The sequence below is a fragment of the Coffea arabica genome, chromosome 5e (genome assembly GCF_036785885.1).
Source record: "Coffea arabica cultivar ET-39 chromosome 5e, Coffea Arabica ET-39 HiFi, whole genome shotgun sequence".
Classification (NCBI taxonomy): Eukaryota; Viridiplantae; Streptophyta; class Magnoliopsida; order Gentianales; family Rubiaceae; genus Coffea; species Coffea arabica.
This window is the reverse complement of record NC_092318.1, coordinates 39861186-39874624: the sequence shown is the minus strand read 5'-3', so window position 1 is coordinate 39874624 and position 13439 is coordinate 39861186. Positions and strand designations below refer to the sequence as shown.

Genomic DNA, 13439 nt, shown 5'->3' with positions numbered 1-13439 from the left:
TTGACCACGGAAACCATTGTAGGCCTTTTAAACAAATAGGTAAATTACATTTTTAGCTTTTAACATATAAATGCACTCTCAGTTTAGTTCTTAAATTTTTATTGTGGACACTTCACCCTAAAGGTTTTAAATTGTCCCACTTCAGTATAATTATTAATGAAATCATTAAAACAAATGGAATATTCCATCCCACTTTGATCATTACTTGCCATTATCCCATCAGTTTTGACAATTGACTGAGTGATTGTGATGATATGTGACAAATGTGATGCATTAGGAGGTGAAGTATCCAAAATTAAAGTTTAAGAACTAAAGTTTGAGTGCGTCTGTGGTTTAAGGATCTAAACTAGAATTCACACCAATTAAACATTTGTCTAGAGGCAATTTGTCCGTCATTTCCATAAAATGGCAAGTCAAGTAAAATAGAACAAGATCACATGGAACAACAAAAAATTACTATAAGTATGTCTAGATTGAACCCACCAAAGAGAAAGGAGTCAAGGCTTTTGTTAGGAACAAATTCATAGATGAGTATCTTTTCATCTCCTTCCAGGAAAAATCCCAATAGTCGAACTAGATTTCTGTGTTGAAGCTTTGCAACTACTACAATTTCATTTTTAAATTCTTCTGCACCTTGCCCTGAGCTCCTTGACAGCCTTTTAACAGCTATTTCTTGTCCATTACCAAGTACACCCTGAGTAAACATGCATACTAGAATTTAATTGAAATATTAAATGTGTAGATATTCAAATTCACAAAAGCAAAATATTTCATGCAGAGACCTTGTATACACGACCAAATCCACCTTCGCCAATTTTGCTATCCACAGAGAAGTTATTTGTGGCAATTTGAATTTCAGTTAAGCTATACTGTAAGGATTCGGCTGTAAAGATTTCAACAACTCCATCTACACCAGGGATAAGCGACTATTAGTACAAAAATCTCTGAGGTTTCCTGTAATTGCAATCAATAAACTTTACCAGTTGCCTCCTGCTGTGCCATAGCAGCATATCGCTTCCCTGATCTTCTTTTCAGGAAGACTAAAGCTATGATAAATAGCACAAAAGCAACCCCGATTAGTGGGACAGCAATTGGAAAAGCTGCTCGTAGGGGTCTTCGCCCTTTGCCTGGATTAAAGGAAGTTTAATTTACTTCAAAAGTCAGCTCATAGGAGATCAAGTTTGCTGAACTTTGGATTAGTGTAACTCCGAGACAGCCCATTACATAGACGGATAGCTACGCAAGAACACATTATTTGAAAAAATATTCATTCAGTATGCTTTAAAAGTTTTTCGCCACCTTTTCGTCTCACATACTCCATGTTGACGGTAAATAGAAAAAAATTTTGACGATCAATTTTCAATCCCAGCATACCAATTGTTCTAGTTATGGATTAATAGACTTCAGTAATTAGCTTGGCTTCCCTGTGGCTTCAGTAATTTACAAATTTAGCTCTGTGTTTGGACCAAATTACAACTACGCTTGTAAATGCGGCTGTCCAGATCCAACCGTTGGATATAATCAAATGACAATAATGGCCCACTTTAAAAAGACTTGGAAAATAAAAACCAAAACAAATGGGATAGCGTTTTTAGGCACAAGAATTGCTAGCAAAAAAGCCGAAGATAATTAATTACTAAATTTAGAAAAGTTGGGTGGCAAATTAGCAAATAGGTGTTTCCCCCAGAAGAACAAGAAAGTACGTATCAGAATCGAACGAGATAAAAGACAAAGAAGTGGAGAAGAAACATTAAAGATAAAGTAAAGGAAGATGCACCAATACTAAGAAGAAAGAAATACAAGATAACCAAACCAACGGTGTGGAAAGGCAAAATAAAATGAGGAAAAAAAAAAGAAGAAGAAGAAGAAAGCACCTTTTCGTCTCAAACCTTATTTACTCCATTTCAGATCTATTACAACTGCCACTGCAATCACCATAACCACCTCCTCATTTTAACGTACCTATTCCTATTCAATTCCCTCGAGACTGGTATCACCAAGTCATTTTCTCCTTTCTACTTTTTCCTTCGCTTCATAAGCATACCGACATACATACATACTCGCGTCACGCGTATATACATACATATATGGTATTATAGTTGTGGAATTTGAACATATGTAATGGTAATGCTGGTAGATGAGATTTGGGCATTTTTGTTTCCTTAGATGGAAAGGTAATGTAGTTTTTAAAAGGGAAAATTGTTTAAAACATTTTTCACATTTCGTTTAATAAATTTTTTGTTATTCACTTTTAAAATTCTCAACTTAAATTTTTTGATAATTTCTTATCCTGAATATGATCCACACATGATTAATTTTTTGGGGCAAAAAAGTGAGACCCATCTGCAATTAAATAATCGACTCGATCGATATTTTTGTCCTTAAAAATATAGGATTTTATTCAATCATATTCATTTTTTTTTCTAAAAAAGTGGGATTTGACTCAATTTGTATTTGTTTTGCAATTAAAAAAAATAAAATTTGACATTTTTGTGCATATAAAAAATTATTGCATGTCAATCATCGAGTGATTTTAAGTTAAAAGTGGTCAAAAATTTAGGTTTGTACCAAAATTTACTAACTTGAATTTGTAAGGAACACAAAATTAAGATTTTAAAAGTGATTGACGAAAAAATTCATTTGATAAAATGTAAGAATCGTTTTAAATGATCTTCTTTTTTTGAAAACTTAATGTACGACAGAGTTTAATAGTCTAAAATTGTGCTCTAAACGACTAGAGGCCGATCAATGAGCAGATTGGTTGTGTAAAGTAAAGTTGGCTGCTTAATGGAGCTTGGATGCTGGAGCCCTATTGTAACCATGGTTATCAAGATTCGGATCAGCAAAATCGATTCGGATCGTATATAGAATCGAAAATTGCCTTAATTTGTATAGGATCGTTAGCATCGTTCGTGGGATCGTAGGATCATATATAGGATCGTACGATCCTACGATATCCCATTGTGATCCTACGAATTTTTGAGAATTTTGTAAATGTAGGGCTAAATGGAAATATTTTGAGCATTTTTGTAATTTATCAAAGAATTAGATCCTTTAATTATAATTTTGCAACAATTTTTGTCTCAAAAACAAATTAAAAGGTACAATAAAAAAGGATTCGGGAGCAAATGAATGAAACAAGCAGAGACAAAGTCACAAAAGACGAAGAGAGAAAAAGATTCTTTGGTTCTTCCCAATCTCCATTCCATACTTTTGCCCTATCTAGATTCCAATAAAATTTCACAAAATTTTGCCAATTTCCCATCTCTAATTCTCTATTGTCTTTGCATCCTTGTCCAAGTTCAAAGAATTTCTGGCAAAAGAAGTCGCCCAACGAAAACAACTACGAGTACTCGTAACGCCTAATTTGATTGTTTATTTTAATTATGCCTATCAGCTATATATGTGTACTAGATACTTTTACTATCAAGCGTCAAGATAGGTTGTTTCTTATTTCTAATTAGACAAGATGCTCGAACCTTTTCTTTTCATTTTAGGGTTCCGTTGCTTTATTTCTTGTCAAACTATAGGTAAAAAATGTTATTTGTTTATAAATCATTTACTTATTTAATATTTTTAAAGTTGTACAAAACTGTATATGAATTTTAAATTAATTAATTTAGTTAATTTGGAAATTTTTTATGGAATCTTACTTACAATCCTATGATCCGATCCTATTAAACTAAAATCGATCCTACGTAGGATCCCATTTTGCAAACCTTGATTGTAACTGTTAGGACTGGCCCAGGAATAAACAAACTGGTATCAGAGCTGGTTGATATATTTTGCAAGACAGGTTCATCTGGTGGGGCCCGTCCATCTTGTGGAGCCCACTCATCCTGTGGGTCCGTTTATCCGTGGGACCCGCTCACCTTGTGGGGCCCGTTCATCCCGTGGGGCCCGCTCACCCTGTGGGGTCCGCTAACGAGACTTACATATTTGTTTGACCAGTTTTTTGAGACAAATTTTAAATTACAGATTTTGTAGTAATAATGACGATAACAAAGACGGTTGTCGAGAAATTCGACAGAAATGTCAACTTGGGGATGTGGCAGCTCAAGATGGAGGCTATACTTGTTCAAGACGGAGTTGATCTAGCGATTCACATAATCGAGAACAAACCAGAAGATGTAAAGGATGTGAATTTCATGGAAATAGATAAGAAGGCCAGACTCAGCATAATCTTAAATCTCTCCGATGAAGTTTTGCGGAAGGTAGCAACGGAGACTTCGGCCAAGGTTATGTGGGATAAATTGAAAGCTTTGTATATGAAGAAGACAGTCGAGAATTGGCTATATTTGAAGCAAAGTTTGTATATGCTTCGGATGTCTGAAGAAAATATTTTTAGGTCTAACAATGAGTGGAATTTAGATTCGGATTGTTCATATCATATGTATCCCAATAGGGACTGGTTTTCAACATATGAATCAACTGAAGGTGGAATTGTCTTAATGGGTAACAACGCCGCTTGTAAAGTTGTTGGCAAAGGCACAATCCAGATTAAAATATACGATGGTATTATGAGGACGCTTACAAATGTTAGACATGTTCCAAATTTGAAGAAAAATCTCATCTCTTTGGGCACTCTTGAGTCTATTGGGTGCAGGTATTCAGGTGGAGATGGAGTTCTCAAAATCATTCAAGGAGCTCTTGTTGTTATGAAGGCACACAGATCTAGTACTTTGTATATTTTGCAGGGATCTACTGTTACAGGTGCTGCTGCTGTTTTAACATCATCTTTGTCAGATACAGACATCACCAAATTATGGCATATGTGTTTGGAGCATATGAGCGAAAAAGGCTTGAGCATACTGAGCAAAAGAGGACTTCTTTGTGGACAAAGTACCGGGCCATTGGAATTCTGTGAACATTGTATTTTTGGGAAGCAGAAAAGAATCAGCTTTAGTTTACCAGCAATTCACAAGACAAAAGGTACTCTTGATTACATTCATTCAGATCTATGGGGTCCTTCTCATGCTCCTTCTAAAAATGGTACCAGGTACATGTTGACTTTAATTGATGATTATTCAAGGAAAGTTTGAGTATATTTTCTTAAACATAAAAATGATGTTTTCTTAACTTTCAAACAATGGAAAGATTTGATTGAAAAACAAATAGGAAAACAAATTAAGCGGTTGAGAACAGATAATGGCATGGAATTTTGTGGAGGTGAATTTGATAGATTTTGCAAAAATGAAGGAATTGTTCGGCATCACACTGTTAGGATGACGCCTCAACAAAATGGTGTGGCCGAACGTATGAATAGAACGCTTTTGGAGTGAGTATAGTATATGATCTCCAATGCAGGGTTGACAAACGACTTTTGGACAGAAGCGATCAATATAGCCTGTTATATTGTCAACCATTCTCCTTCTGCACCTCTTGATTTCAAAACTCCTGAGAAAATTTTGTCAGGTACTCCTGCTGATTACTCCAATTTAAAAGTTTTTGGGTGTCCAGCATACATGCACGTGAATGATGAAAAATTAGAGCCTAGGGCTAAAAAATACATTTTTCTTGGATGAAAGGATACAGATTATGGTGTCCTGATCCCAAATTTATAATCAGTAGAGATGTTACTTTTGATGAGTTATTTATGTTATCTTCCAAGAAGGAGTCTTCTAGTCCTTGTACTACTGATAGTAAACAGAAGCAGGTGGAACTTGATATTGGCAGTTCCGATCCTTTTCATACCAAATCTTCTATTCATCAAGTGCCAGTAGATGCACTTGAATCTACTGTTGAAGATAGTTCTGATAAAGAGAAATATTCCATAGCTAGAGATAGACCAAGGAGAGACATTCGATCACCACAAAGATATGCAAATTTAGTTGCATATGTTTTGTCTATTGCAAAAGAAATTGATGCAGTTGGTGAGCCTTCCACCTATTCAGAAACAGTTTCTTGTGATGATTCTACAAAGTGGTTGATTACGATGAATGAAGAAATTGAATTTCCTCATCAGAATGAAACTTGGGTTCTTGTAAAGTCGCAGTCAAATAAGAAAATAATTGGTTGCAAGTGGGTATTCAAGAAAAAGAAAGATGTTCCAGGGGTTGAAGATGCAAGGTATAAAGCACGATTGGCTGCAAAGGGCTATAGTCAGGTACAAGGTGTTGATTTTAATGATGTATTCTCACCTGTTGTTAAACATAGCTCTATTCGTATTTTACTTGTTTTAGTTGCCATGTATGATTTGGAGTTAGAGCAGCTTGATGTTAAGACAGTTTTCTTACATGCCGAACTTGAAAAACAAATTACATGAAGCAATTCCAGGGTTTTGAAATTGAAGGTAAAAAAGACCATGTTTGCTTGTTAAATAAATCCTTATATGGACTGAAACAGTCTCTAAGACAGTGGTATAAAAGGTTTGATTCCTTTATGTTGGATCGTGGTTATTTGAGGAGCATGTATGATAATTGTGTTTACTTCCGGAAGTTAGATCATGATTCTTTTATCTATTTATTACTTTATATTGATGACATGCTCATTGCTGCCAAGAATTTGTCAGAAATTCACACTTTGAAACTGCAGTTAAATAGTGAATTTGAAATGAAAGATTTGGGAGCAGCTAAGAAAATTCTTGGCATGGATATCAAGCGAGATTGAGGAGTAGGGAAGTTATTCTTGACCCAGAAAAATTACCTTGAGAAAGTCTTGGAGCGTTTTGGCATGAAAGATGCTAAACCAGTATCTACTCCTCTAGCTAGCCATTTTCGGCTATCTGCTGCTCAATCACCACAATCAGATGAAGAGGAAGAATATATGGCACGGGTTCCTTATTCTAATGTAGTCGGCAATGTTATGTATGCAATGGCTTGTACTCGTCCAGATATCTCACATGCAGTCAGTGTTGTTAGCAGATATATGTCCTGCCCTAGTAAAGTACATTGGTAGGCTATGAAATGGATTCTCAGATACTTGCGAAGTATTTCAAATACATGTTTGAAGTTTGGAAAAAATAATAACACTTTGATTGGTTTTGTAGACTCAGACTACGCTGGGGATCTTGACAGGAAAAAATCACTTTCTGGCTATGTATTTTGCATTGACAGTTGTGCTGTCAGTTGGAAAGCTACTCTACAACCTGTCGTAACTTTATTTATTACAGAAACAGAATGTATGGCTGTGACCGAAGCAATCAAAGAAGCTTTGTGGCTGAAGAGTTTATTTAGCGAACTTAGTCTACATCAAGGTGTTACTGTTATTCATTGTGATAGTCAAAGTGCCATACACTTGACTAAAGATTAGATATATCATGAGAGGACGAAGCATATTGATGTGAAGTATCACTTCATTCGAGGATATCATTGCTGAAGGAAAAGTCCTTATTCAGAAAATCAATACTAAGAACAATCCAGCCGATATGTTTACGAAATCTCTTCCAATTTACAAGTTCAAGGAGTACTTGGATTTGATTGGTGTTCATTGTTCATGATATGGCCCGTTGGGGCTTATATGGAGAAAGTGGAGCAAGTTTACTATTGTCGATGGTGGGACTCAAAATTATGCCAAGGTGGAGGTTTGTTGAGCCGCAAGGTTTGACTTTTGTGGCAAAAATTTTTCATTCCACATCGGAAGAAGCTTTAGGAGTTCCTTTGTTTGCTTCCTATAAATAAGGGGGCTTAGTGGTGAAGAAGGGTGCACCACTCAAGAAATTATTATATGGGTTATTAGTTTTTTGGGTCATTTAACCCATTTATAGTCAAATATTTTAGGCTCTCTTGTTTTGAGTTTAGGAATATTTCCTAAACCTTTTGTAAGTGCCATTTTGGCTTAGGAACCACTTTCCTACAGCTTTTGTTTTTCTTCTTCATAGTAGAAATATTGCTCCTCCCTCGCCCATGGACATAGGTCAATTTGACCGAACCACGTAAATCTTCTGTGTCTTTTATTTGCTTTATTATTTGTCTTTATTGAGTTGCCATAATCCTTTTATATGGTCGGTTTTACCGCTTAATTGTTATATGGCTGGTGTCTACCGCCTAATCATTATATGGTCGGTTATATCACCTATTTTGTTCTAACTTTAGTTTGTTTACTCTTGCACCGGTCCTAACAGTAACTAGTGAAGTAAAGGTTAAAGGCAAATGTTTGCTATAAAGGAACGAGGAAAGGAAGAGGTTACCGTTGCCCATTAACCGGGAATCGAGGACAATGTCATATGTTGATGGGCATTTTGGAACATTCAACTTGTCTTTTTGTTGACCAGTCAAAGTATAATGTGTCAGTCGAGACTCGAGGTTAACTAATGCAAAAGAGCTCATATCCCTTTCAGTCATAGCATTATCAGGGACCCGGGACCCTATGGTTTTTTTTTTTTTCCGGAGACAGAAAATTGTAGTATATCCTAATCTAGGATACACTAGGGGAAGAGTGGATCTAAAGAGGTTCATGGGTAATTCGGAAGGGACTGAACCATCACCAAATCAAACGGTTACGTAATACACCTGCTTGAATTTTTTGAATCAAGTCCACATTTTAATATGGTAATTGATGAGAGGCAAGGTATGGTAATTCACCAAGCCTTAAAGGCTTGATGATGACCGGGCTGGTAGTTGGACCTCTATGGTTACACGCACTATTTTTAAAACTCGGATTGGTGGACTCCATCAGTCAAAACGAAAGTGGTTAGTTATTTGGTTTGAGTCATCTTTAAAAATCGCATGTTAGAAACTCGTTCAAATTGGTTTTATACTTTTTTTTTTTTTGCTTTTTTTTCCCGTTGCTAATTTCTTTTTCTTTTTCCAAAATTTTCTTCTTCTTTAGAGCCTTAATTTGATCCCTCCAACAATTTGGTAATATGTATTGGAAATCACAAGCACAAAGTTCTAAGAGAAAATAACAAAAAAGGAAGAGAGAAGATAGATCTATGAATATATCTTCATTATCAACTTCTAAAGATCTAGATCTAAATGAAAAAAAAAAAAGAATGAATGAAAATAGAGGAAGAGAGAAGGAATCCTGCCTATTTGAAGAAAAGAAACAAAAATGAAAATCACAAAATGAAAGGAAAAAAAAAAAAAGAATGCAGAGATTGAACCCCCTGGTAATTTGGTGATGATGCATGCTGCTGATTTGATAATGTCGTGTTTTTTGTTTTTCCTTTTTAATTTGGTGAATTTCTATTTTCGAATAACATTGATTGAAGTTGACTGGAAAGAGCCAAAAAAAAAAAGGGAAAACGCAGGTTGAAACTTGAAAGTTGAAGTGAAGAAGGAGAAGAAAGAGACGCAAATGTTTCCACCTGGTGCATGAGGAGAGGGGTAGGGGTTTGGACCGAATGAAGAGTAGGAAGGCAAAAGGTAAGGTAGGTGGCAACTGCCTTCCAAGTCTAAAATTTTTCTAATTTTGTGTTTTGACCCTTTATGTTTTGAACAATTACAATTATGCTTGCAAATTTCTTTTATAATTCTCGTGTGCAACTTTAGCTTTTGTACTTGGTACAAATAATTGTCAATTTTGTTTACGACTTATCATGCATGTGCATTTGAACTTTACAAAAGTTAACAAATTAATTTGAAATATGATTGTTGAATTTTTATTTAAAATTCGTATTAAGTATTTGATATTGATTTGTCATTTTGTTCAATTTGTAACTCAATTGTGTTTTAAGAATTTGATGTGATGCAAGGACTATGAGGTAAAAATGAACCTAATTAATGTATTAATAGTATTTTTTATTTTTTATTTTTAAAAATTAATATAAGTTTATGACGTCATAATGACATCATCTGATTTTTAATACCGGTATGATTCGATCGAACCCATTGACCCTTGAATTCAATCAAATCGATTGCTGGTAGGAGTTTCAAAAATAGGTTACAAGTGCCACCATAGAGGGCTTTTTGTAGCTCAGATGAGGCCAAGCTTACTTCTTGTGATCTAGGCAATGATAGCATGATTAACCTGCAATCCTATCAGTCTCTCACCCCATTATCAATACTTAGCATTACTTAGTAACATGGTCAAACTTTAAAATCTGATTGGTAATTTGGTCAAATTTCATGGAAATACATGCACAATAGGTCTGACTTATAAGTTGGCCGTAAAAAAACACAGTACATTTTACTTATCACTTCCTAACTCACTCTCGGTCTCATCTTGTATTATATTGTCATATATTGTTGATGAACAAGCTATTTTAACTCTTTTTTTTTTCTTCTTCTTCAGAATTCCAAGAACCACTAACTATGTAAAAAAATGATAATAGACTAAAATGCCAAATTTTAATTAAAAAATCAAATTTTTACGAGTTTTTAGTATATATATACCTCCTATACTCATTAAACAAACTATATACTTGCAGAATTTGAGATAATTAGATTATTAAATTTGGTTTAAGGCAAGACCTCGTCAATTGGATAAATAAAAGGAAAACTAAAAGAAACGTAATGGAGAGAAGCCCCACCCAGTTTCTCAAATCAAGCTATCATACCTATGGGATTCTACGATGGCGACCACGCTATTATTTCAATATATATTCTATAGTTAATTACCATTCTAATGATTGCAAAAAGGCTAAATATGTAGATAATTACTGTCTTAGGAAGTATAAGTCCACTTAAAATTCTACCATATATGACAAATCATGAGTGCCATGATCAGTATGATGTGCTTATGCTGAAATCTGTTTTGTACTATATGCCAATGCTGAAATTTACTCCTTGTACAAATTCTACTGTCATTCACACCAATTATAAATGTATTAAAGGTTTGGATTTAAATAAAGTTATGCGAATATAGCCCTTTCATTTTCATTTTCGATCCAGAATTCAATAAAAACAAAAAAATTGTAAGAATCAAGTCTGTTTTTAACACTAGGGGAAAAAAATGGTCAGAGCAAGACTCCAGAACATACCTTTAGTGGAACTAGGAGGAGGAGCGCCAGTGAAGGGATGTAAGTTTGACATAGGCGGTGGTGCAGGGGATGCACTATTGTAGAAGCGGTAGAGCTCATACCTAATATTACAGCTTGGAAAGAGCACTCTGCCTCCCACTCTGATAGTACAACAAAGGTTCAGATTGGTTCTGATAGCACTTTCAAGGCACCCTTTGCAGTCATCACCAGATATATCTGGTGTGCACTGTGTAAGGGCATACAACGTCTGAAAAGCGGAAAAGTTGGCTTGTTGAACAGCAAACTTTTTGCCCCATGTTTGATTTGCAGCCTGATCCGCAGCGTTATACAACAAATTTCCCAATAGCAATACGAAGTTGTACCAGTCCGATTCAGTGACATTTTGTACGTTGTACATAGCCAATCTCACTCCGAAATCAACCTTGGAGAAGATTGTCTGGTCAGAAAAACGCAACAAGCACTCATCATACCAAACAATAGCAGCCGTCTGATTCGGGCACTCTTGAAATACTCTTGTGCTGGCATTTGCTACACATTCTTTGCAAACATCAGGGCTGAGATCGCCTCGACAGAGAAGGAGGCCATAGACCGTGTTAGAAGGGTCATTACCAGTACTGAAATTATAGAAGCCATTGGTGTCTGTTCGAGATGCATTTGAAGACAGGGCGTCAAGCACGAAATTCAGATTGGTTCTGTAAATGCTGCCAGTAGTGCTGTTAGGGTTGTATGTAGCGTTTCCACAGTAAGGCGCAAGAAAATTAACGGGGCTAGTGAGTGTGGTATGGAAGCTAAGGAAACAAAGCATGTAATAATGGAAGTGGAACAACAATTTTCGGGAGATCATTTCAAAGGCAGGCATCAAAAGAATAAAAGGCTAACAATCTACAAACCAGATTGGTAAATTAGGAGCCAAAGCATTGGTTAAGGGACCATGAAAGTTGTACAGGCCAGGAAAACGTGTGCTCTAGGAAGACTTTATTTTAGCAAGTCGGAATACGTCGTTTATGGATTTTGACGGGAGTGGAAAATTCGAGGATGCTGACGATATTGAACAATGTCATTGTGACAGATTAATGGAGACCAAGCTAAAAGCTAGTGCTCTAATCGTCCCAAATTCAATCTCTATTTGGTAGTAGAATCGTTCAACACTACTGGGTTTTAACTTTGGATTATTCTTTCTAAACATTGTCAGTGTAAATCCATTTCACACTAATAAGATGCATGACACGTAAATTTTACTCAAATTTTGAATTCATTTTTAACAAATATAGCCTGCACCTAAATAAATAAATAAATAAAATCTTTATGCTGATGGTGTAGATTAGATTAATCCTATTTTTGAGAAAGAGCTCTTTAGATACACTTGAAAAATCATGTAAAGTCTATCAAATTGTTTCTTTTGTTGCCTGTATACAAATGGACCCCAACACGGACAGAAGTATCTAGCCATTTCGCCACAATTGACAGCCAATTTTATGTCTGCCACTGCTTTTCAAATCAAGTTTGATGGCCAGTTAATTTTCTAACTTATTTATTTACAATGGTGCCTGCTGCATTAGTAAGATATATCTTGGGCTGTAAAATATCCAGAGTTCATGCCTTAGTTTGATACAGGAGTAACCACTTTGCTAGTTGACGGTGCCGAACCTGTATAATAATAAATACCTACTCGAGAAAAATACAGATTTTGTATATAGCGGTGAGTAGGGTCGAATTCACAGGGACTGGGGATAATTCATTTCTTCTAGAGTTCAAAGTATGGGGAGTTTTTGGATTAAATGCTAACTAAGTAAATTAAATGCTGAAAATAATTAATTAAAAGAAATAATTAGAGAAACTCTAGCCAATGATACACTTCAGAAATGGTTCATGCACTGATCATCGATGCATAGGTAATTCCACATTTATTAATAGATTAGTTATAGTTGTCATGCACGCGATAAACAACCAACCCTTCCTTAATTTATCGATAGCTAAGGTACGACCGTTAGCTATTTCCCTAACCCAAAAACAACCTTAGGTACGACCGTAGGATTTAATTTTTAGATTGCATTAAGAATTAGAAAGACCCAATCCTAACTAACAAACACGCTACGAGGGTTTGTTTAAGTTAGATCGTATGTTTCCCTGACATAAACCCAATTACGCCAGTTGTTACTGGGATAGAGATAACGAACAATTACGGATTCAATTATCCCTATTCAGCAAAATAACCTATATGAATAATTAATTATTGTGCACTAATCAATCATATACAAAAGCTATAACAATTAAAAACAGGAATCATATAAATACCAATAAATGAAGAAGCGATTAAAATAAATTCGATCTCACAGTAATTGCAGAACCAAATCTTAAATTGTTCCTTGACTAGAATTAAGAAACTAGTTCTCCATTAATGGAGAACAACCCACGCGGAAAGGCTATTCGAAGCTTACAATTCTTGTCTCTCAAATTCCGTCCGATAGTAAAAGAACTACTCCGCGGCCTAGAGAACCAAGCGGCTGCCCCTTCCTAGGAGTCACGGTTCTCCCCTCAAAGAAAGGAAAACCTAAGTGACTCTCTAACTCCTCATCTG

The 13439-nt window shown here is 35.5% G+C and overlaps 1 protein-coding gene across 1 annotated transcript; it reads right to left on the bottom strand.

Moving 5' to 3' along the window:
* Nucleotides 1-327: 327 nt before the first annotated feature.
* On the bottom strand, nucleotides 328-11857 carry LOC140006562 (cysteine-rich receptor-like protein kinase 25). Its single transcript, XM_072048658.1, has 4 exons — nucleotides 10862-11857; nucleotides 981-1127; nucleotides 783-907; nucleotides 328-694 (listed from the first exon to the last, which is right to left on the bottom strand). Exons 1-4 carry the CDS (start codon nucleotides 11718-11720, stop codon nucleotides 434-436), a joined length of 1392 nt encoding a protein of 463 aa, XP_071904759.1. The 5' UTR covers nucleotides 11721-11857; the 3' UTR covers nucleotides 328-433.
* Nucleotides 11858-13439: the final 1582 nt, after the last annotated feature.